This window comes from Colias philodice, chromosome 5 (assembly GCF_061535455.1).
Source record: "Colias philodice isolate Cphi_HAF_F1 chromosome 5, ilColPhil1 Martin Lab GWU primary, whole genome shotgun sequence".
Classification (NCBI taxonomy): domain Eukaryota; kingdom Metazoa; phylum Arthropoda; class Insecta; order Lepidoptera; family Pieridae; genus Colias; species Colias philodice.
The window spans coordinates 2,992,480-3,019,656 of record NC_143090.1 but is presented as its reverse complement, the minus strand read 5'-3'; the positions used below and the strand labels follow the sequence as shown (position 1 = coordinate 3,019,656).

Below are 27,177 nucleotides of genomic sequence, written 5' to 3'. Positions count from 1 at the left end.
CGCTTTGAACTCTAAATTTTATTAATGTGATTATTTTTATAAAAGCTATTGAATCTTGAAGGATACGCAATTATGTTTGTATATTTATCGGTTTATTTCCGTGCTTACCAGAGAAGTTTCGCTACTATCGCACGAAAAAAGGGAATCAAGGTGTCCAAGTGGGCGCTCACAGGTTCAGCTTCAGCGGTCGAGCCGGGACTGGCAAAATGCGGTGGAGGTGCTCCCGAAGCGTTCGGTGCTTCCAAAACGCTCGGTGTCGCGCAGTTGTTCATACATTCGGCACAGAATTAGTGCAAGTCAATAGCGACCATACTTGCGGAAATGCGTCTATGCATTGAACATTTTTCTTGGTATATATCGGAATCAGAACGTTTTATTTTTTTGTATTTTATAGATATAATATTGGAAGGCAAGAAAAGCCAAACTAGTCTACTTACATGTTTTAATCAAATACAACTTATGTCTAAAAACGAAAATTTTTACTTAATTAGACCCGAGTAATCCTATTAATTATATAGAGAGTAGATAGTAATTTTTATTTTTAACCATATAGCTGTTACATGAGGATTCTTAGTTGCAGGTACCGTAACTCCGGCAGAGACAACTCCAACTTTGGGCCTACCGTTTCCGTTCCCATGCTTCCCCGGGCAGTTTCGCTACTGTCTCAGCAAACGTGGGAAGCCAGCTATAGAGGTCGGCGCCCACAGATTTTGTTTCAACGGTCGAGCCGCCAGCGGCAAGGTGTGGTGGAGGTGCTCCCGGAACCCGCGCTGCCGTGCCGCCGTCCACACATTCGGCCTCAGAGTCGTTCAGATGAACAGCGCTCACACGTGCGGCGTACGTGCCACTCCCTTGAGACCCATGTTCTAAGTATTAATAGCTCTCTATATTTTAAGACTAAACGAGTCAATTTATCTATCGACCGCCGGTACAATACGATGTTGGCACGGAATGTATTCTCTTTGTCTAGATCTCGATGTTAGAGTTGGTTTATGAAAGGCTAGAATTAAAATTGATGAAGTTATTTTTAGCGGAATGTTAAATATTGCTTTTGTGCCTTTCTAACCGGCGGTCGCTCTACGCTTTAGGTATACGATTTAAAGGGTGTAAAGATCGTTCTTCGCTCTTTACCGTCTCTTAACTATACGCTCTCCAAAGAGATTAAATTACGTTAATACGAGTATGTAGCTTGTTAACATGGTCAAAATGAAGTATACGAATCTATTAGATGTTAGGATATGACCGTTTGTGAATTGACTGATCTCGGGCAAGATTTACCTCATATTTTATTTACGCATATAACAAAACCTTGCATTATGACCGTATTTTTCTAGGAGAATTTAAGAGGCAGCTGTATTCATTATATTGTAAAATAAAAATTATATTTTATTCAAAGAAAAATTTACATAGATGTATTTTTAAGAGTCTTGCCTATCTCAGTGAAGATCTTCCCGCAACGGTCCTAGGTGTAGTTCGATGTACAAAGTGATAGTTTCTTATGATATCCTAAGTATTTTTATACATTACTTTTACATATTTTTTTACAATTTTTCGTGATTTGTATATATATATGATTGTTGAGTCTTTGAACTCCGGACGGTTGGTTTCGGTTGCGGTTATACGAGGTCGGTAGTTGTTTGTTCGCGAAGAAGTTGAATCGAGTCATGTCAAGTGTACGATGTTAGGATTTACTGTCACTATTTGTTATTGTAGATTGCATTTATTGATCTATTTAATTAATCATAATACTCAATGTATACGTTGTAGTTTTAAGTTTTTGTTGTAGTGAGATTTTTTATATTTTTAATTATTTTATTTTTACCCCAAGTATTTAAACAGTTATGGTACTTAATGCCTCGTTTTATTATGAATAAAGTTTAATGTACGGCTGTACTTACACAAAGATTTATATGGACGTGTTTACCAGATTTGTGTTTACCATTTTCTATTATGTACCAGCCCCCCTAGTCAAGTGGCTTTCTGTTAGCGTAGCGTTCAATAGAATAGACTACGAATGTATGAGATTGACGTAAGCTGTAGATACGTTTATCTAGAGATTGACGTAAGCTGTTTATCTACAGCTTACGTCAATCTCATACATTCGTAGTCTATACTATTGAACGCTACGCTAACAGAAAGCCACTTGACTAGGGGGGCAGTTAACAAATGTATACGACTACTGTGAAGTATTATTTTTGAAGTATTATTTTATGTATTGTGATAAGATGTTTTATATTTAGTTGGAATGTATAAGATAACGGATAGAGGTAGTGGAGGCGAATGTCGCCCGAGGAGAATGTATACGCTATGTAGTAAGTATGTAAGTGAATTACTTCACTGTATAGGTACAAAGAAATGATTATATTGTGCTGATGTAAGACGGTTTTTCATTTGATATCTACGATCTTCTAAATTGATTCTATTTTATCTTTGCTTCTCGCAAAATATAAGATAGAATAATACAAACCTTTTTTCGATCACTATTACAACCACCTAGAATAAAACAAAAAAATTAAGAGCGAGGCCATCTAGATGTTATATTTAGTAGAATAAAGTTCGTGCTAGAAAATGTGTCTCGGTAATTTTTTTAATTTTTAATTAGCAAACTTATTACCAGGTAAATACATTCTGACTCTACCTTATGTATTGGGCTTTTATTTTAGCGTATTTCAGGTTACGTTCATATAGTCATAATGGTGATTGTTCCAGGGTGGTTTTACATCCGCTCTGCTCGAGGCGGGCTACATTTAGTCGCCGACGGCCACATATTCTACGAAGACGGTGGTTCCCACCCGAGGCGCGTCACCTGGCGATGTGCCCGTTCCTATCAAAAGGCTGAGAGGTGCCAAGTAGCGTTATGTTTAAGAGACGGTAGGCTTGTATACTTTCGGGGCTCCCACAACCACCCGGCTACGTACAACCCAGTGAAACACGAGTCTAGAAGGTTCGAAGTGGACCCGATGGGCAAATATAAGATAGTGGAGAGCTGCGCCCCCAGGGTCGTGGCCCCGTCTATACAGATTCCTAGCGTGCCGCACGCCGCCCTGTTCCTATAGGCCTGGCGCGACCTCCTAGTTCGCGGTCTTCTCGATGGTAGACCCTGATTGCGTCCTAGGAGCGTCGCCGTCTTGATTTAATCTAGTAAGGCGCGTTTCGCATAGTTATCGTTCCTCATACTGTACTCTCTATATTTTTCTCGAGGTCTGGTATGCCTCTGATTGTTTATTTACACTATTTATTTTATCTACTAAGCTTTAAGTCCGAGGCGTCTCAAGATTCCTCTCGATTGCCTTGTACCGATGCCTTAGGGCTGATAATATATTAGGGTGTTATGTAAATTATGTAATCGATATCTATCGTGGGTGTGCAATATTCTCTTACCAAAAATTTTAGATTATGTATACAAACTATAGCTTTAATGTTAGCGTAGCCGTCTTGTTAAAGCTTTTTTATAAAATTCTATTTATTGACCGCGGTGTAGGGTGCGGCAAGACTGACGATGTTATTGAAATACTGCATTATTTATTAACTGTATTTAGCCGTTGACGATACTATGTAGATGTAATGTATACTGGCTTACGAAGAATATACGAGCGATAGTTTTTATATTAGAGTCTTATACGAGTATATATACTTGTCATAGTGTAGATGTTAGATGGAGTAGCTTCCTGTTACTCTCATATTTAGTGATATAATGTATTTGTATGATCTTCCACCGATTTCCTAATTGATAATATTAAGGTATTAAGTAGTAAGATAATAGTAACAACATGTATTAGATGCATAGTCTCGTTTGCTCTACGTACCAACCGGTATTTAGTGATTAAACTATCTACCTTCCTTTATTATAAAACTGTTACTTTTGATATAATGTATTGCTAGTCTACGAATATTATTTTGAATTTATAAATGAAATGAATACTCGAAAAATTTGTTTCATTTATCCTAGTATAATTCTATAGTTTGTTACCTTTAGTTATGTTGGCAAATGTTTGATGCAGTTTTGTTTCCGGGCGCGTCACTGCAAGAGGGAGATTCGTTGTTGAAGATGGGAGGCTTCTGGTACAAATTGGATAATTGCTATAGGACTAAGAGAAGATGGACGTGCGCACGAGGTTGTGGAGCTAGAATTCATACATGTGGCAAGCGTGTGGTGTTCTCTGGTCTGCGACACCGTTGTAGGAACGTTTTAAACAATAGTATATGATATATGAAGCTTTGTAAGTGCAGCAATTTTCTTGGCGCAGGGTTGCGGAAGCCAATCCGAGTGGAATGCTAGTGATTGTTCGCTTCCGTAGCTCTGGGTTGGGGTAAGCTTTAGTGGACTATGGGTTAATGTATAATTGCGGTTGTTACGTAATTTAAGTTCTGTAATACTCCACGTGATTTGATGTGATTAAATTGCATGTTTTTCATGAATCTTTTTTTACAAAATATGTTCTTAGAGTTACGATGTTATGGATTGATTCATTTACCTCAATATATAAAAGTGCCTTTTTATGATTAAGGTTATAAGCTTATATAATTTCTTTAATCGTATGTTTGTGATGTTTAGTTCAATTATTTTTATGTTTCGTTGTTATACCTCCTCGTATCGGATATTGAGTGATTTTTGCAGTATTCTAAATTCTTTTTTATTGTATGTATTTTGTATATAACATATATGTTATAAAGAAATACAGAAAAAGCAATTTAAATCTTGTTTGTTTCACATTCATTTGCATTTCTAGCTGGTAACAGTGTCTATTTAATTGAATATAGGTAGTATCTTTAATTAATTTGTACATTTAATTCAAATTCAACAAAACTAATACAGTTGTATGTTACAGTTCAAATTATTTACAACACAAGAGGATACCCGAAGTTGGTCTGGGACGGGTATACCTTCAGAGCGCACAATGTGTATCGAAATCATCCGAAGGTTTTGTGGTATTGTTCCGGGAGGGGCAAGTACCATTGTCCTGCGACTGTGAGGACGTTCAACAGGGAGCTGATCAGCTGCAACGGTGTGCACAACCACGCCCATTGATAGTTGCAAAGCCTATGATGGACAGATTGTAGGTTTCTGACCTTTACAGGCCTATTCCCTGACTGTAGAAGCAATGGTCACGGCTAATGTCGTTGAAATTACTATAATAATAGAAAAAAAAGAGCGTTTGTGCCGAGCAAACGTGTCAGAAGTGAAACTTATTTGGCAAGATTCAAGGATACCAAAATCGTCGTCCTACTCCATGAGGTGACAGTATTGCCATGACACGACCTTGAAATTTTACTCTCAACGTGCCTAAATTAGTTAAATTAAAATATTCGAAAGTTGATAAAAATAACATTGATTCCGTCTCTTTATAAGGTGTATGTAACGCTCAAACGGTAGCAAAAGTATTTGTTCAATTTGTGATCAATATAACGTACAAGGAAAAGGAGCGATTAATTTACAAGTCATGGTTATAACATCAAATTCGACCAAGTTTTATTATTGGTTGGTATCATGCACGTTTTTGCGATGAAAATTATCAGAAGTAAGAATTTAATTCATAATGTATTTTTTAATATCGTGTCGGGCCGAACCTTGTTAAAAATTAATGCAGGGTTACAAAAGTCAAACATAACCTTTAATTTAAGTTTCGATATTTCTTTTATACTTTTTTATACGTCTTGTATTTAATTTATATGAAGATTTTTATTCCTATTTCAATCATGAAAGTTGTAACGTAATATATAAATATTGTTGTACATATGTAAATTCGAATTAAACCATTTAATTGAGTCCAGTGTTTGAATATAAACCGTATCGTAGTGTATGCAAAGTCATTTCTGCATGTTGATTATGTCGAATGGGTTCAGAGGAGGCGCCGGCGGTGTACGTGCCGTCGCGGACCGGCAAGTCGCTGCTGTTGCACGAGGGCTACACGTTCTACCTGAAGAACCTGCAGTCGTACGGCAGGAAGCAGTGGTACTGCTCCTCCAGGGACATGGCCGGGTGTCGCGCTGACGTCATCACGGCTCCAGCCAGGAGCGGCGAGGGGGATATCCTCTTCCTTGTCAGAGGACGACATATACACGCCCCCCCTAGTTACTATTTCACCCCCGATGGCAAGTACGTTAGGCGTAAAGATATCTATCATAGGTACAGGTAGCGCGTAGTGTTTTTTTTGTCGATTTTTTTTGGAATCTTAATATCATGACAATTATTTTTAATTTTTTTTGTGATAACTTTTTTTTTATGTACTTATTGTTTATTTTTTCTCGATTTTTTTATATATATTATGATGTATTTTTTTAATGCTTTGTATCTCGTGCTAACGGTAATTAATTAAAGTACTAGTTGGAGACAAATGTGCGGCTGTAAATAGAAGAAATATTGTTACTGTTTTGAACCTTATGACTTACGATGTATTTCATCGCATAATACCTAGAGTTACTTTTACTAAGCATTGTAATACACAAAAGTTCAATTAAAATAAACATACAAACTTGAATAAAGTTTTTATTCGTTAATGAAAACATTTTTTCTTCCACGAGCGTTATTATAACGTTTTTAATTTGGATTTATGAATACCGCATACTCATGTTTACGTTTCAGCTTAAACGTAAACTATTATAATTAAATGCTTAGAACGTAATAATATAAATAGTTCAACATTTAACGCAATCGAATCACGAAACGCAGTAGAAGTAATTCACCGTTCTCCGTCTCAAAAACACAGTGTAATGGTCGTAAGGGCCCATTAAAATTGAAGTAGTTTTGCCGATACGGTTGCAATATCATTTATATACGAGGGGATATGAATTGCGCAGTTGTGATGGATCAATACGAGCTACAAAGTTATGAAAGAAGAAAGTTCGGCAGGGCATGGGGATCGCATGGGCGTAGCCTGCTGTCTCCCGCGATACAGCCTAGTTACGCCCTGTATGCCCTAATTTTGACGTACGGCCCTTTCTTGGGACGCTTGTGTGCGTAGGCCGAGAGGAAAACGTTCCTCTACACGCTACTTCCGTATTTTCGACGATTCCTACGAACTTTAGTTGCGTCATACGTTGAGTACGAAATGTGGGTCGGCTTGAATGTTTATGAAATGAATAATAATAACAAATTGTTACGCTTTTTGATCGCTGATATTATTCTATGATATTATTATACGATAGCGATGTATGCTTTGTTGTTAACTGTACTGTGTAGGTGGTCGGTTTTGAATGTGTTTATTATGATTTGGGAAAACAATTGTAATTTTTGAATATGAATGAATTTATGAAAGGCTGAAAAAGTGTTTAGATACCCATTTGAAATTAGCTTCTTTATACATAACAAGAAATATTTATTGAGATTATAAAACCTGGATTTATTTTTATTTTTATATTTACTTTTACAATGGCTATATTATATTTGAAATGAAAAGCAGACCTCGAATATTATATCAAATCATTGATCAAAACATAAGACATTAATCTTGAGCATTCCTGCAGCCGTAAACTAAAGATTTTCTCTGAAATGGCGCATTACATAAATCAAACCGTAGTTATTTGTAGATGTGTATGAATTAGGGGGTTGTCAGTAGCGATGGCCTAGGTCGCTGCGTAGGCCGTAGGGAGCCGGGTGGGCGGTGGATAGGGCTGCCACATTATTAAATTCAAAATTATGAATATTAATATTTTATGAAATTAATTTCTTTTTTTCAAAACTTTTTATTCAGACCTTATTTAATTCACAAAAGAATTTTTTTCTTTAATGTTTATATTTAACTACACTAATTATTTTAAAAGCTATTATCTACCACTCACAAAATAAATAACACTGAAATCAATGTACCTCACAAAGCAATAAAAATACATATAATATATTTATCAAATCTCGCAAGTGGCAGCCCTATTGGTAGCACGAGCTCGCGGGCACGCGAGGCATGCGCGACGCGCAGTGATGGTGAATCGATAACCAGCATCCCACCGCGCCACCACCCCGAATATACAATAACGCTTCCGCGTCTTTAATGGACGCTATAAAAATAACTTTTTCGCGATGCCTATCTGTGCATTTTATTTGGTTTTTATTTTAGTAGACGATGAAGCGGTTTGAGAATAGAGCTTGAATATAGATAAATATAACTAATGTTTGACTTGATTTTAATACGCAATTTGGTTTTTGTACATGTTAGTTTATGGAATAATTATACTCGTGTTACATGCCCAAGTTTTAACCTTGTAATATATTGAAACTATAAAATTTACATGTGAAGTAAAAAATAAAGGTCTAAATAAATAATATCTAAAAAAATACACACTTATTTTTTTACTTAAAACAGGAAAATTATTAGTGCCTTCAACTGACGCACAGATCTTAGTTTAGTTTTAAGTATTATAAAAAAAAAATGCGTCATGTTTCCGGCCTAAGATTCCACGCGGGTCTAGAACCGGATCACTTATTAATCTTTACTTTCCATCAAACGTATTAGTGGCCAGTTTAAAAAACAAAATGTTCGATTTTGGAACGCATTTATTTTTAAATTTCGATCATAACTGTTATTATAAAATAACTGGTTGATATCTGTTCTCGTTGTAGCGGTGTGAAAAAAAAAACAATATGTTCGATTTTTGAACGCTTTTATTTTTAAATTTCATAACTGTTATAAAAAGTAACTGGTTATGTGTTATTGTAGCGATTGTTTGTGAATGGCGGCTTCGATCTCGATGGTTGGAGTGGCGGCATTGGTCAGGGGTGAAGGTCCATTCTCCCAGCTGTAGTATTGGTGTGGTGTTGCTGAAGGCCTGTGACTGCTCGCTAACCAGCCAATTGTAATGCCTAAAACAAGAAGAAGTTCTATATAAATAATCTTTCGCCTGTTCCTAGAACAAGAAGACATTACTTTTCACCTGTTATATTGATAGACGGGTTATAGAAAATTGATGTAGGACAATTTTAGGGCTGAATTATGAAATAATTGTTAGTAAACACAAAGTTTAGATAGCGAAGTTGTTGTAGTTCCTGATAATCACGTTCCGCTTCTGAGAATAAGGGAATATTCCGTCCTTATTTTTCTTTTTACAGTTATACTGGAATAAATAGTATCTGCCCTCGTTATATTTTTAGCGAAATCTAATTTTATAAGGCTTAAAATATCTTTACCAGTTTTTTTTAACTCGTTGTTACTTACTTGATACAATAGTTTGCATATTATCAAATCGATTTTCGAATAAATTAGCCAGGCTTGCAAATATATGAGAAATGAGTTTTAAATATTTTATTCAAGTTTCACAGGACATTTTTTAAAATTCTGTTTATTAAGTAATGAAACCACAAACCACATAACACTTATTATAGGTACATTCATAAGATATAGTTACGTTAATTTATTTTAACATTAAAAATGATAATTCATAATAAAATTATCATATTAAGTATACATTTTTTTGGAGCAATCTCGAGCCGTGTGAGATTTAAATAATGATATGCCTATGATAATTTTTTCTGTTGTTATTTAGGATTTTTAGTCAGAAATATTAGCTTTATTATAGTAAAATGTTTAATTAACAGATAATAGTCTTATATCATGGTTATGTATTAAGGATTTACAGACATGACTGACCGGTTGGCTTGGTTGGTAGTGGCCCTGCCTTCAAAGCCAGAGGTCGTGGGTTCGATTCCCACCCGGGGCAAATATTTGTGTGATGAACATAGATGTTTGCTCTGTGTCTGGGTGTTAATTATCTATATAAGTATTTATTTAAAATTATATAAGTATGTTTATCAGTCATCTGGTTTCCATAACACAAGCGAAAGCTTAGTGTGGGATCCGATCGTGTGTGAAAATTGTCCTGAAATATTTATTTATTATTTCCCACTTTATTTTGAGTGACTCTATATTATTAAACTACATTATTAGTACTGAAATACTTATTTTCGGTTCATTATAATACATGCTTTGAGGAATAGTTTTAAAGGGCATCGCCCTAGATACATAGACATGGGGTTATAAGTAAATCCACCGCTTTAAATATTTAGTTAAGTAAGAATGAACGTAGGTTTCATAAAATACATAATTTAACTAATATTGATATAGAATATTATTACAAAAATATATTTTCCCACTGATAAATTTACAAGCGATTATTGAAATTATTTTTAGATAATTATTAATAACTAGCTGTTGCCCGCAGCTTCGCTTGCGTGGAAAAGATAAATTTTCATGGTATAAGTTTTCATTCCCTATTTTACCCCTTTAGGGGATGAATTTTCTAAAATCCTTTCTTAGGGGACGCCTACGTTACGTCACATCTACCTGCATGCCAAATTTCAGCCCGATACGTCCAGTGGTTTGGGCTGTGCGTTGATAGATCACTATATCAGTCACCTTTGAGTTTTATATATATATAGATAATTTCTATAATGCTATTGTATCGTTATTCCTTTGTAAAGCTTTCTTTAAAAAGTTAACTTTACGTATAATATTATAAAAGAGCCAAATTGACTTCATATTCCGGACACAAGCAATAGAAATAGATAATGTACTCACATTCAATTGGACTGAATTTAGTTGCAATCGACAAAAATTGTGAAGTAGAAGTAGAGAAGTGCCTTAAAAGTTAAAACCAATAGGAAAATTCGCTGCTTTATGTTTTATAGGTGTCTAATAAAATAAAATAAATATTTAAAATAAACTCACGTTACATTGAAAAAAACTCGTAAAATTGAAAAAAAAAAAACTTAGTGTCCTTTCTACAATTACTGCTACTTATAATGTAATAATAAAACCTTCTCAGACCTTAAACCCTATAGAAAAAATCCTTAATTGTTCTGAGTTGTAAGTACACAAATGATAAAATAAAATACAAATGCGGCATTCTTTAATCTATATTATCTTATTGTAGAGTGAAATTTTTCTCAGGATCTGTATCCAACAGTATTGAATGAATAATAAATTATAATACAATACAAGATTGTATATTTCTGATGAATATATAGAGAGAATCAATTCCGCTAATTCAAAATGTGTACTTCCTATTTTCTCTTTTGGTTCTACACAAATAAACGGTCTCGGGATTGTTTGCAAACTAAACTCAATAAATACTCATTTTAATAATAATTTCCATTTCTTTCGCTTGTATAAACTTATCAATATGAGACTCTCGAATATAAATCATACAAATATGTATATATAAAACTAGGTTTCCGCCCGCGGCTTCGCCCGCGCAGTCAAAGAAAAACCCGCATAGTTCCCGTTCCCGTGGGATTTCCGGGATTGCGTCATTTTCCCGGGATAAAAAGTAGCCTATGTCCTTTCTCGGGTATCAAAACCAAATTTCATGAAAATTAGTTCAGTAGTTTAGGCGTGATTGAGTAACAGACAGACAGACAGAGTTACTTTCGCATTTATAATATTAGTATGGATGGTACATCTATAGTCTATACTAATATTATAAAGCGGGAGAGTTTGTTTGTTTGTTTGAACGCGCCAATCTCAGGAACTACGGGTCCGATTAGAAAATTTTTTTCGGTGTTACATAGCCCATTTATCGTGGAAGGCTATAGCCTATATATCATCACCCTAAGACAAACAGGAGCTGAGCAATGTGGGTGAAACCGCGGGGCACAGCTAGTGTAACATATTACCTTTGTAAGAATATCATGTTTTTTTGTTTGAAAATATCAATTAGGTATGTTATGTGGCTTGGGGATACAGTTAGAAGAAAAAAATCCTGTATTATCTTACTTGGAACTTGTCTTAAATTAAGAAAAAATAATTCCTTATTTCGTGTTTTATTTAATGTGAACACAAGCGTTTGCCATATTATGTTCAAATATTGTAATAAATTATAATATTATATTTTATATAATTGTCCTATTATATTTTACTGATACTTACAGTTTTAAGCAGTATTATTAAAAAAAATAAATAAAAATATCATTTAGCTATGTATGAAAGAAGTTTTATCAATGTGATGTTAAAATACGAGTATATCATTAAATGAATACACATATTAAAAGTACCTGCATAATTAAATATTTGTTTTTAATGTATCTGTGTTATTCATTTTCTCTACATTTCTATACATACAATATTATATCTCTGTTATACCATATGAATTTGAATGCTAAGATATTAAATCTATTCCGTTACATAAAACTGACTATACTCTCTTACACAATGACTGACGAAGTGACGAAGTATTATTTGTAGTTATTTCAATAAATAGATCCAATACAATACATCAGTAACTTATTTTATAAGGTAGGTACACTGTTTCAACAAACTCCCTTCAAAATGAACTATAACATTCAATTATTTACAAGGTGGTGCTCGCTACCTATACACGCCGCGAGGGGGCAAGCTATTGTTCTACAAAGGTAATACCTACTTCGTTAACTCTAGAAAAAAACAAGAGAAGGCAAGAGTTCTGTGGTACTGCTCGTCGAGGAAATCCCGCAGCTGTCCAGCATCCATATTAACCTTACATGACAGGGTGTTGGGCCAACCACCCATGCACACGCATCCACCGAAGATGTCAAGCATGTATGTAAGCGAAATGAAAGATTGTAATTCATTATCGTAACAAACAAGGAATTAGCTTTTTATAAATGTGATCAATTTGCTAATTGACTAGGCGTGCCGTTAATGTTAGTCTGCTAGAAGTAGGCTATGTTTTGATTTCGGTAATATCGAATGTCATTTTTGAGGTCGTTTAACTTGAGTGTTGTGCCATCTACGGAATTTATTTTATGGAAGAGTAATATTTTAATGTAATTCATTTTTATATGTGCCAAAGTAAATTGTGTTAAATAGCTATGTTTTTCTACGGGTAGTTAGTTGGGAAGTGGATTTATATTAGATAATGTAATTCAATGTTCACACCGGATCTAGTCACATTTTCTTCGAATTTTAACGCCGCCAAATACCTATGTCACAGTATTACAATATTATAGGAAATATTATGGTAATACTGTGCCTATGTTATGTAGATACGATGTTGTTGAATTGAGGTTAATTTAAGTAGTATACATTTTAATTCCAAATATTTAAGCTAGTCAAATGTTTTCGTGGTTAACATGTATAATTAGGTTTAAGGAAGATGTTGTTTATTTCAGATAGTTTAATAAGTAAATAATGTAAGTCAGTATTTTTTCAAAATTTCTGCTTATTATCACAAGTGGAACCTTTTATCTGAGTTTACTATTATTTTCTGTATAAACGTGCCAAAGTTACCAAAACATTAAACATAAAAGAATCTTCTAATGTATCGTGACGCAAGAAATACTAGTTATTATAAATTGTAATATATTTATTTTGAATACGATGTTAATCATGAATAAATCATTCTTAATATATACCAACATTATCATTGTTTACCATATTTATATTATTTACCGTTTAGTAAAAAGGGTTTTTGCCCAAACATTATACTTTATTGTATTGCAGATGCATGTGATATATTGTATCAATTTGTTAATAGACCTAATAAATGATTACATATTATGTGCCAAATTGTATGCCAAAAACTTCTTACATTCGATTATAATTAAATGGTTCAATGTATGAACATTTTTATTTCTAACCCTCACCAAATGTCCTATTGAAGAATTTTACCTGCGTATACTGGGTATAAAAAAAGATGTCTAGACATCCTGGCTTTTGATGTGTTTCTATTTGAAGTTTTTTTGATGAATACTGTGATTGCTTCTAGGGTCAGATGCAGGTAGGGAATCCCTTGCGTCCCTAAAATAGTACTTTATTCACTGGACCTAAAGACTTTCATTCGTTGGAATCATTCTTAAGGGACTAGTTTTTACCTACGTAGCCTTAGGCGTATTATGCTATTGAAATTTAAATACTTCATCCGAAACATGGTTACTACTTGGCTATTCATTATTTTTGTAAGTTAAATTCTAGCTATACGGGGTATTTGATTTTTTGCAGATTTAAAGTTGACGATATTAAGAATTTCTTGGAAGTCATTTTTTTGGAGTTCTTCAGAAAATAATATTTGTCTGTCTAGCTCGGTTTATGTTGTATGGTTATAGACTCCAATATTTTATAAATTCTAAATAGTATGTACATTTTAGGTAATTGTGTCTCATTTAGAAATCAAATATCTTATAATATTTTTCATAGCATCACAATATTTCCATGATTATTTTTATATAAATAGACCCTGGAGCTAAACATCAACAATAACAACTTATCTCATAATCGTAAACAATATAATTGAGTTTATTTGAAAAATGTTGGAAATTATAATGTTTCTTTGTCAAAATACGTGTAGGATGTAGAAAATATTCTATTTCTTGATGTTACAGCTTGGACAATTATATTGACATAATTTGAATTTCATTAAAAACGTAATACTTGTAAAGGTTTTGAAATTAAGCTTTTCTGTAAGGGTTTTGAAAGGTTCATTCATTATGTAACAGAGGTTAAATTATAACTGACGCTTCTGTACAGGTTGATGAATAAGTTACTATGGTTTAAGAGATTTATCTATAATATAAAAATGAATCCCAAAATGTGTTGGTAAGCGCATAACTTGAGAACGGCTGAACCGATTTCGTTAATTCATTTTTTATTATATTCCTTGAAGTACGAGGATGGTTCTTACGTAGAGAAAACGTAAATATGTACCACGGGCGAAGCCGGGGCGGACTGCTAGTTTAATATGAAATCAATAGCAAGACTCAAGAGTATTAAAGGAACTTAGTAACATAGCTTTCCGGCCGCGGCTTCGCCCGCTTTGTCTAAAACCTAATAATTTATATAGTAGTTTGATTCGTATTTTTTAATATATAGAGTGATTCAAGAGCAAGGTTTCTCTTGAATCACTCTATCTATTAATAAATACGAATCAAAATCCGTTGCGTAGTTCAAAAGATTTAAGCATACAAAGGGATATAGGGACAGAGAAAGCCACTTTATTTCATACTATGTAGTGATGTTCGTTTGACAGAAAGTATTCAAATAAACCGTGTGTATCGTTCCATGAGAATGCCGGCGAGTTATTAGTACCGAGGCATTCACATCAAGAGATCCGTTACTTCTTGTTCCACATACTCACTTGTTTCATTAAGATGACGTGGAAAATCGACCTACAAACACCATGAATAATTAAGTCGATTTAACATTAGTAGGTAATAGTATCTTAGTACAGCTCGCGCTCTAACAATCTGTATTATGAATTGTTAAAGTTACGTTCTGTATGAAGGAATTGTAACTAAGATAGTATAGAGATTTGAGATGTAACTTTTATGGGTTTTGGTGTAAATGGAAAACAGCGCCCTCGAGCGACGGTCGGCGAACCATCGCTGTAAGATGTTGAATTGTTGAAACTGTATCGGCGACGAAAAAACGCATCAGAATTTAGATAGATGGCGGCACGTGTATTTTAAGAGCGTGGTTTTGATTTAAGTTTGGTTTCTAGCTCGAAGGCTATATATAAATGAAAGAATAACTATTTTAAAAGTAATGAATAAATTTACATAAAACTTAGAAAATTATAATTAAGTATCTTCTTACAAAAAAAATACAGAAAAATAGGACTCTAGCTTAAAGACAAACATCATTACTTACACAAAAGTTCATTAAAATAAGAACATATAATGTATTGTCAATAATATCACTTCAAGATCAGTAATAAGCCAAGTACTTTTAGGTTTCCAGATCGTCATATCCCGCCGCGGCAATCCCATGATAATCCACGAAGGTTTCAACTTTATCCGCGAGAGGACGTCCGGCGTCCGCGTGAGGTGGGTGTGCGGTAAGAAGCGAAGGCACTCCTGCGTGGCGACCCTCACCACGGTCGATGGGATCATCGTCAGGGCGTATGGGATGCACAACCATAGCTAGCATTGGGCCCTATTCAACACGCATTTATTAGCTGCTATAGGCAAATATCGATTTATAGGCAAATATACAATGTTTGAGTGCTTGTAATCAACTCTCTTAATATGGGTTTCTACACAATAGGCAGCATTGGCCCAACAAAATAATCGTCGATGTTTGCCGCCGTTTGACAATTATGAATAAACATCTACAATGACGGCCGATCATAGACATTTAGGCATAGACATAATAGTGTTTGCCTCTACTCGCCCAACGATGCCCATTGTGATTAGGGTTTGACTCGGTTTGACTTTAACGGAGAGTTAATTCGATATTTGTTAAGGAGAGACAATACAGTAGTTTAATCATGTTATTAAAGAGTGTTATTTTAGGAAATATTTACAATATTATTATATTGTTACTCGGAATTGCTTTTAAAAGTTTTATGTAGGGAACGTTTCTGCGTGAAAAGGAACGGAATTGTGGTGTTTTAGAACTTAGATGATAATCATGCAGTGCCTCTGTAGATGATATTTTTGTAACTATAAAAATCACACTAGTATTGTACTGTCATGTTGACGAGTTTCTAATATTAATTAATGTAGATAACTTCATTGGAATCCACAAAATTTCAATTTGCGAAACAGATAAATCCTAATGACTTTTCTGTTTCTTTCTTATGGGAATTTTAAAGGATATTTATACAATTTTTTATCATCATAATGTACATTTGTCGTCTTATTGCGTTTTTTCATGATCATAATAGATGACCATCAAATAATATTCTTGTAAATTGTTTGTAAATATCTGTTTTCTAGGATGATATTGACAATTTGCTTAATATCACATATTGTAGACGAAGTTGTGAATATTTTTTTACATTCCATTTCTTAATATACAGCTGTTTATATTAAATTGTAATAAAAACGAGATAATATGTGAACCTAGAATATAAAGCGGCGTAATATAATGCAGGGTTTATATGAGTAAGGGCCGATTTTTCAATGCTTGGATAAAACTTATTCGTCGAATAATGTATAAAAATACCATTTTAAAAACGTATTCTAATTGCCCGTATTTGACAGTTTACATGACATTTTATAATATTATCGTGTAATACTTTATTGGACGGATAAGTTTTATCCAAGCATTAAAAAATCGGCCATAACTAGAGTAATTTTACCTAAGTAAATTGTTTAGTCATTAGATGTCAGATCAAAATATATTTATTATTTATGTATGTATCTTTTTATACAAGTTAATAAATAAATATTATAATTTGATTTCATTTGGTTTGGTTTTAAATTGTAACTAACAGAAAAGTGTTGTTAGATATAGAATGAATTAAATGCTTGTTATATTATTATACTAATAAGAGAATTGTACATATGTAATTTATATTTTTAATAAAATAATACTAAAACACAGAGTTTTATTTCTTTTATCCATTTTAGATACAAATGTAGAGCAAACATTTAAGTTATTAAATCCATACAAAACTGCTGGACCGATTACAAAAATAATTTCTCCATTAGAAAGCTGGATTGTTCTTAAATGACATATAACGGTGCATTTACATCAAATGAACATGGAGCAAGAGCAAGAGTATTCTTTCGTGATATTTTAGTGTAAACGAAAACTCGTATTCAGTGTTATACAGTACTAGCGGACCGCCCCGGCTTCGCCCGTGGTACATATTTACGTTTTCTCTACATAAAAACCATCCTCGTACTTCAAGCAATATAATAAAAAAAGAATTATCGAAATCGGTTCAGCCGTTCTCGAGTTATGCGCTTACCAACACATTTTGCGATTCATTTTTATATATAAGAAGACAAGAAGAAGATTAGAACATTGCATAGAATCTTTTCGAACGCTCTAAAAGAATTTGACATAGTTGGGTTAGAATAAGCATTTGCTCGTTTGATGTAAATGCACTGTTGGCTCAATTTAATTAATTAATTAATTTTTTTATCCTGAAAGAACCGCGGGGGCGGGGGAGTTACAACTCGATTGCCGTTAAAATGAATAACTAAAAATGCTTTTAAGCATTCTAATTTATAGAAAGAAGAGTAGTTATGGCGATCTAGAGATCCTATCCTAGGATCTAGAGATAATTTCTAAATGATGATGATTGAAATATTTTTTTATTTATATTATTTAAGATTTTATATAACCATATGTAATTAAAATAATTAAATTATAATTATCCAGGTAGAGACAAAAACAAATTCAAATCATTAAAATCCGTTCAGCCATTCTGGAGTTATAACTGGTGTAGGTGACTAACAAGATTTATATGTACCTACTTACTACTTACCACTTTAAAATTAAAATGAATCTGCATATAATCTACAACAGATTAAACATGTCACCTACGAAGACTACCCTACCCTTATGGGTTTAGTATTGTTACTAGAGCGGTATAGGTATTCCACCGCCCTGGGTAGCGGGTATACCGATCGGTACGCGATTAGAGTCTCTATAATATAGTATGTAAGAGATTTAATCGCGTGCCATCGGGATACCGCTACCCACGCCGGTACGGATACCGCTGTAAAAGCCGCTGTAGTTTGAATTGGCCTTTAAATTTAAATATAGTTATAGTTAGTATTTCTTTAGGGTTAATTGTAGATTTTTTTTTTCAGATTTGAACGATTTCGTTCGAGGAGTGACGCGTAAATTTTGTTTTTATGATTTAGAAATGGCACTTCATCATTGTTCAAATGATTAAAGAACCAATGCATTAATGAAAAATAACGTTAGGTACCTTTTTTGTTGGTACATAGTATATTAAGATATCATTAAGGGCTGATTTTTCTATCCTTGGTTAAGAAATCATATTGGTCGAATATCCTGTTAAACAACCATTGTAAAAATTTGTTCCGATTGCTCATTATTTGTCATTTTTCAGGTGATATTTTATATTGTTCTGAAATATACAGGGTGGTAAGTTTGAATGGAATGAAAGAAAAGTACTTGTAATATTAGAGGTAGTAATTTTTCATCCTGTAGGTATATTTTATCGGTCGGTTAAGTTTTAACCAAGGCATGAAAAATTGACCCTTAATAGTTAGTAATTTAAAGTATTTTTGAATTAAAACTGCTTCTGTGATAATCGTTATAGCTTGACAATAATGCAATTGTGAATTGTGATTTTTGAAGAAATTTTGCTAAGTATATATAAGAAATTAATAAATAGATTATTTATGAAATTACGGGATTCATATACCTATATGTAAGATATAATTTTTGAAATAAAGCCATCTTGTCTTCTAGTTCATTATACGATTTGATATATTTTTATAGTATACTAATATTATAAAGCTGAAGAGTTTGTTTGTTTGAATGTCTTAATCTCAGGAACTACTGGCACGATTTGAAAAATTCTTTCGGTAGATAGTACATTAATCGAAGAAGGCTATAGGCTATATATTATCACGCTAGGACAGGAGCGGAGCAATGCGGGTGAGTCCGCGGAGCACAGCTAGTACAAGATAAAACTTTGTTCTTACATTCAGTGTTATGCTTATACCGCTACAGGCTTAGCCTTATATTATATTCCGAACTTATATTATATTCCCATATTCCGAACACAGTTATTGTACTTGCCAGAAATTCGTGTTTTTACTAGAGTTTTTACTACAAATTATAGGGTTTTATTGAAGTGAAACTTCTTTATCGGGGTTGGAAAAAAATTTAGTGTAACATTTTTTCGTTACGCGTGACACTTTTCCGTTATGCGCCATCTTTTTCTTATCCCTACCACGCGTGATCCGACGTATTTCTGTAAAGTTGCATATAGTAAATTATTTTTTGAAAAATAAGGTCATAAAGAAGTTTCACTTCTTACGTGTGTACACTAGTACACGCACACATTTTTTATTTTAGATTTAAGTGTATAAGGGACTTAATACATATTGTAAGTTGTAACTGATAGGTATTTTTAAGTACATTGGATGCAATAAGATTTTTTTATCTATACTAATATTATAAAGAGGAAAGGTTTGTATGTATGTATGTATGTATGGTTTTCACGCATAAAGTACCGGACCGATTTTGATGAAATTTGGCACAGATAATCTTTAGACCCTGAGAAAGAACATAGGCTACCTTTTATTGCGAAATATGTACCACGGGCGAAGCCGGGGCGGACCGCTAGTAATAGATATGTTTGAAATGTAGGATTTGAGAAAAAGGCAAAATAACATTAGAGGCATTTATTTCGTGAAAAAAACTAAATTACTTATTATAGGTAGTATAATATGCCCTAGATTATATATTTTAATCCATAGTTAATCAGTAATATTATAAATTCGTGTTTGTCTGTTCGTGTTTGTCTGTCTGATACGCTTTAATTAATAAACTACAGGACTGATTTGGATGAAATGTTCAATGAAAATAATTAAAGGGTTGTGCGTATTTTTTTAAATAACTTTTGGTTTGGTCCATAGTGCACAACTAATTAATTTAAGATATAGTCATATTTGATTATTACAAATGTAACTGATTTAGTAAAACACCGAAGATATCTAGTCCTCGCAATTTATTATTAGTTCCTAAATTACTTATGTAACGCCATGTAAAATATTTTTTTTTTATGAACAAATGCCAGTTTAGATATATTGAACAATTATTTTAATGTACAAGATATAGCTATTTTTATATTGTTTCATATGTGTTGTTTTTTATTTGTAGAGCTTATAAAAATAAAAATGAAAGAAATATGAATTGTTTCTATTTTATCCTATTCCTACCCAAACTAATCAAAATATTAAATATTAAAAGGGAGTTATGACGATTACAACAAATACTTTATTATATAATTCATTCTTAAAGTCCACCAATTGTTTAAGTTGCAAAACACATTTTAAATAAAAAATAATAATACCTAGTAGCAGTAGAGCAAGTGGTACACAGTAAATATTAGTTTACTTGTCAGAAATAATAATTTTGTATAATAATATTAATTAGTTCAAGGGTATACTTTTGTTGATATCCTACCAAAATTAAAAGGAGACGAAATAAATGTCTACTGAACACTGAATAAGGACTCTCTTGCATTATTGTTTAAGAGAAATCAATCTAAAATTGTAAAAAATACATGCAATTTCACTATGAACAATCAATTAATAACCCCATCTTTTTCAGAGTACGAAATCTTAACATGTGAGCCTCAACTATCAGCGTACATGGCTCGGCCGAAAGTCGCCTATGTGATGAGCAAACGGGGGGGAAGACAGCTCATCAGAGACGGCTACAGATACCACCTGAAGAGGAGGAACAAGTATGGTTACGTCACCTGGAGATGCATTCATAGAGGAGTGTGCAACGCCTACTGCATAGTCGACAGTGACTCAAGGTTACTCAAGGACGTTTTTATACACACGTGCACGTGATTTTTACTTTTCACCCTGTTGATATATTGTGACGTCACTGCGTCATTAAATATGCAATAGAAATGCCCCGTATTCAAGATAAACATTTGATGACAGTTGATTGAAAATGTTTCTGGAAGCTTTGTTCAAGATACTTTGTCAACTCTGCAACAATTTAACAACAAGGTTAACAACATGTTTTTCAACTTTGTTGTTAAACAAATATTTACCATGAATAAGGGCAATTGGTATGCTTTAAACTTTAAAGTGTTAATTTTGATCGGTATATGGTACTAGTTGTTCGTTAGTTTTGAGTCTCGTTGTTTTAATGATTATATTAGGTGGCATTAGGCATAGGCCAATGGAATCCTGCCAATTTTGGGAGTTGTATAAAACCGGTTTTTTAGATATTGTTTTAGGGTTCTGAAGATGAATCTAACATCAGTTTATACGTATGTTATGTACATGTATTTGTTTTTATTTTTATTGGAGGAAGATTTACAAAACTGCTCTATAATAAAATGTTCATTTTTTGAATAGGAAAGGCAGGAATTTATTAGACGCGTACTTACTAAGTTTTCACTAGCAATGTTAGAAAGCCCTTAATCGAAATATTACCTATGTCACTCTTTAATAAATACATATTTAAAGAGTAAAATATTAAATAATAATGACAAAGTGAAAACATTGTCTGGCAAGAAGTACTTCGTTTCCATAAAGCCGGCGACTCATGTACCTGCCGCAGGGGCAATATTGGAACAATCTCGGTTGGTTGGAGCAATTTCAGTTGTTCTCTACATTACACCTGCTTGCCTATACACATCACAATTAAGGAGGCAATTAAGGCAATTCCAATATTGCCCCTGCCGCAGGTAGGTGAGTAGCCGGTTTAAGACATATAATATAACTTATAACGAGTTGAATCATTTAAAACATATCCTTTATAATTATTGATTTATGAAGTTTAGTATTTTTATACGACATGTAATTTTTTAAGTTATTTGTATCAAGATTTAACTGTATAGTATAGTACTACTAATTATTATAATAGATTTTTTATTGAATTCGAATGTTAAAGTTTCGAACATAAGATTAAGTTTTTACATAACTAATGCAAGTTTTTATATAACAATCTAGATTCTCGATTTATAAATACTTTATTTACAATATTATAATGAATAAAATACTATTATAAAAATTGGTGGTACTTCTGAAATAATGACAATTAAAATGGTTGAATCATGAGTTATTAATTAATCCAAATATGTATAAAATATATATTTAATACTTTTTTTTATATTTGTATGCATAAGTTTATGTTAGGCATAAGATATTAGGTACTTCATATAGTTATAATTTCGTTGTGATAAATTGGCCCTTTATGATGAAATCATGAAATGTTAAAAATCTTTTGAATTTTTACGTCACTTTAATGGTTATAATTAATATAGTTTAGAATAATTAATTTAATATTTTAAAACACTCGATTAAAGTTTCTTATTTTATAAATGTGCGTTATTACTGCTAAATCTGCCTTAATATTAAATACTAGGGGTCCGCCCCGGCTTCGCCCGTGGTACATATTTACGTTTTCTCTACATAAGAACCATCCTCGCACTTCAAGGAATACAATAAAAAAGGAATTATCGAAATCGGTCCACCCGTTCACGCGTGATGCCGTGACTATATACGTATTTAATATTATATCATACAAAATATATTTAACAGAACCAAAGCAAAATATAAAACCTTCTTAAAACATATCAACTCAGAACTACTGTTTCGGATTCGCATACTTATAGATTCAAATTATGATTTTTTTTAAGTGATCATTGTGAATCAGATTCATAATATGATCATATTCACCGAAAGTGACCATTTTATCCCCGCTGTTCATTTTTTCGTCGAGCATATAATATAACAGTATACTTATTACAGAAGACATAGTGATGATACCGACACGTAGAGGTAGAAACATTATAATGTACAAGAAGTATACATTCTCGCAAATTAACGACTCTAAGCATTGGTACTGTTCCTCAAAAGTGACGGGGGCTGTAAGGCGAGAATCCAAGTCGCGCCAAATGGGGAAATATTACGAAAGCACTTAGAGCATACACATGCACCGCCAAAATATATTATAAGGAACGAGATGTATATTAAGCTATAATAAAAAAAAATTAAGGATATCTTACGTGATTGATGTAGAATCATTTAGCATGAATATTGGTTTCATATGCAATTTAATTACAATCGTAATTAAGTAAAAGTATTTCCTAAATAGTGTAGTTGTACCTAGTGAGTGTATGATTGTGTGAATTTCAAAAAGTTTACTATTTAATTTTAAGATTTTATATTTGCCTCAAATAAATCCTCACATATAAATAAAAAGTCAATACGCATTGAAGTTATTTTATTTTCAATTCATCTATACCTGTGAATATGCGCGGAATGCGTTGCTAAAATTTGTTCACGTTACAGATGTGCAATTCATCCCGACAGAAAAGGGGAAGTATATTCTGGTGCTAAAGGGTTTCACGTACTCTCAAGTCGGCGGGCGGTTCTTCTACTGCTCCTCGAAGCATATGGGCTGCAGAGCTCGGGTGAGGTTAATATCGGGGCGGTTGGTGGCCTCCTCCGACGCGCACAACCACGCGCCGCCGTCACACGCCCGCTGCGGCAATGGAGCCTTCGTCCAGCTTCGACCGCGCTCCCAAGCTCTCACAGTTCCTTCGATAGCAGCAGCCATCCTCCCATCTCCTCTCACCTCCCCGAGGGCCGCCTCCCTGGCGCTCCACGCCCTCAACTTCCCCCGAATCGCCCCTAAAACTGATCTCTGGCATCGGAGCGCCTCCGAAGAGAAGAAAGAGTAACGGTGCTATCACAACTATAGATTAATGTTTTTATAGTTTTATATTAAGTTTTGTAATTCGGTTCACCATGAAATGGTCATCCTCAGAGTATGTTATGATCCGAAGACTTGTGATGTGATGTTAGATTGTTGTTCGTTAGGATGACATCGAGTTGAAGTTAACTTATTTGATGATCTCTAAATTTTATCCTTTAAAAGCTACGCTGTAATAATAATAAGCTTAGCTTTTAGTGATATCTCAACGATACGTAATTTCGTGATATTTTTAAAGAATTATTATATATGAGCCTTATTCCTTCTATAGAATTTTTATAGGTAGACGTGTTATTTTTATTATAGTCTGTATATATTTATTGTATTGTTTTATTATAGACTGCTTCTTATTAAATTTGCTTGAATCAAATTTTGCGTGTTTTTATTTTTACCGGTATGGGACCTATGATTTTTTTAAATTTAAAACTGTATTATTTTGCAGTATGATTTGAATAATTGATATTTTTTGAGAAAAATAACCGCAGTTTAATGGACTTATAATATAGAGTAAAAACAAAATTATATCATAAATATATTTACTTTATTGAATTAACTACCAAAATGTTAAGTATTTGCATTGTATTCAGTGTATTCATCTGAACTTCTTCAGATAGGAAAAGATAAATAACATATAAAGCGTTGGAAAACTGTCTGTATTTTCATGTTTAATTTTTAATACATGAAATGTTAAACCTGTCGATTGTTTCAAGGACTCGGCTACTTCCAACCGAACGGCAGAAGCGGCAACATCGTCCTCATGTACAACGGTGAAAAGTTCTTCAAGAATTACGAAAACGGCCAGAGAATCTCTTGGAAGTGCGGCAAACCACGGTGCATCGCGCGAATAAAGACCTATGGGAATGAGATTGTATGTGTGAAGAATGAACATTGTCATGTTTAGACCATATGTTTTTCTATTTATAAAGTACTAGTTGTGCTCCGCGATTTAACCCGCGTGTCTCTGCTCCTGTTGGTCTTAGCGTGATGATAATGAGCCTATAGACTTCCTCGATAAATGGGCTATCTAACACCGAAAGGATTTTTGAAATCGGACCTGTACTTCCTGGGATTAGCGCGTTTAAACAAACACGCAAACACTTCTGCTTTATAATATTAGTATAGATATTTGGCAGGGTTTAACATTAAGCGCGGGTTCTCTTTAATCTGATTTTGTTGTATTTCACATAGGCAACTATTAAAGAGGTTAGACTAAGGTAAGACTATGTTTAAATTGTTTTGTGGTGAGACAATAAATATCAAATCCATTTATAAACGTATGTACATGACATGTAAAAGTTTACATCAATAAAAAAGTTTTCGAGATTAAATATGTTGTGAATAATTGCATTGTATGAACTACTTCAGAGCTATAAATGCCCGGATATAAGTGTATTTTATCACAATGTTTCCCGATATTTCAGTCGCGTCCATATAAATAATCTTCCCTTTTATTATCAAAAATCCTGACCATTTCGTTTTTATTCCATTCACTGTTTTATACGTTGTATGAAATATTTTCATGAAAGTATTTTTTTTTATTTTTACTTTTGAGTGCTATTTTGAATTTAATGTTGCTCTACTCTAACGACTCCATTTCTTAACTATTCACTACTTATGATTTTTTTTAATAAGTTTAACAAGATGCGTTTTATCTACCCTGTGCTTTCAGATACGGTATGGTTCTCGAGAACCCGCTACGGCAAACCCCTGATGTGCATTGGGTTGTACAGGTTCTGCGTGCACCATCAGCTAGCTGGAAAATGTACGTGGCGATGCAACAAGCAGTCCAAGGGGTGTAAGGCGAAGGCCTTGACTGTGGGCGATCAACTGGTCACCTATGAATTTAATCATAATCACTGACTTTCTTGTACAATACGACTATGTACTCTATTTGAAAAGTGTTAAACGTAATCACTGTCAGCTGTTATACTGAAGTTAATCATAATTATTGACATTCTTGTATAATGTACTCTATTTGAAAAGTGTTAAACGTAATCACTGTCAGCTGTTATGCTGAAGTTAATCATAATTTTTGACATTCTTGTGTAATGTACTCTATTTGAAAAGTGTTAAACGTAATCACTGTCAGCTGTTATGCTGAAGTTAATCATAATTATTGACATTCTTGTGTAATGTACTCTATTTGAAAAGTGTTAAACGTAATCACTGTCAGCTGTTATGCTGAAGTCATAATTATTGACATTCTTGTAGAATGTACTCTATTTGAAAAGTGTTAATCACATAATTTTTCGGGTATTTTTATATAATGAGACTGGGTAGGTACTATATTTGTTTTGTGTGTGTTTTTGATTGGTTCTTTTGGTTTGTCTGAAATACCGTTTTAAAACGGCTACAAATGTAACTTATTCGTAATAGCCGAGTTAAGATCGTTGTGCAATCTACCTTCGTTGAAATTGTTTTTGTATATAGGGAATTATGTTTTAAAACATAATATAATCCATACTAATATTATAAATGCGAAAGTAACTCTGTCTGTCTGTCTGTTACTCAATCACGCCTTAACTACTGAACCAATTTGCATGAAATTTGGTATAGAGATATGTTGATACTCGAGAAAGGACATAGGATAGGTTTTATCCCGGAAATCCTACGGGAACGGGTTTTTCTTTGAAAACGCGGGCGAAGCCGCGGGCGGAAAGCTAGTTTATAATAATAACAAAACATAATATATATTTCCTTTTCATTGGCGTATTGTTGAATTATTATGTAATTATTGTAAGAATATCTGTAAGGAATCAGAAATAAATATAAGACTTACAGTATTATTTGACTGCCAAGTTGCTTAATAAAATGATTGTGAATCAATAGACGGTTGAAATAAGTGACTTTTTAATACGCATTCGCAGAGAGTAATCGAAATCTTAAACATATCTTATGTAAGTATTACAAAAATTACATAATACAAAATTTCGAGTTTAGGGTGCACTCACACACATCAGTCACCGTCAAGTCACCGATGACTGATCGGTGACGGTTTGTGTACGTATCCACAAACACCAGTCACCGTCATGTTGTCCGTCAGTCACGTCGCCGGTTTGACTGAATCATTGAACACATACATCAGGTTAGTGAG

At 33.4% G+C, this 27,177-nt stretch overlaps 1 protein-coding gene across 43 annotated transcripts in view; it reads left to right on the top strand.

Moving 5' to 3' along the window:
- Window positions 1-27,177, top strand: part of LOC149488327 (uncharacterized) — a 302,595-nt gene that overhangs the window by 35,602 nt on the left and 239,816 nt on the right. Inside the window, exon 5 of one of the 43 annotated variants that reach the window (XM_089694980.1) lies at window positions 23,660-24,066. The exons of 36 other annotated variants lie outside the window; for them this stretch is intronic. In XM_089694980.1, the coding sequence (XP_089551106.1) occupies window positions 23,660-24,051 (392 nt within the window). In that variant the 3' untranslated portion in view covers window positions 24,052-24,066. Of the gene's footprint in view, window positions 1-111; window positions 477-574; window positions 1,960-2,709; window positions 3,072-5,844; window positions 6,153-12,283; window positions 12,559-20,951; window positions 21,215-23,659; window positions 24,067-27,177 lie in introns of those variants that run through there. 6 more of the 43 variants (XM_089695006.1, XM_089695000.1, XM_089694992.1 and 3 more) reach the window with 6 other exon arrangements.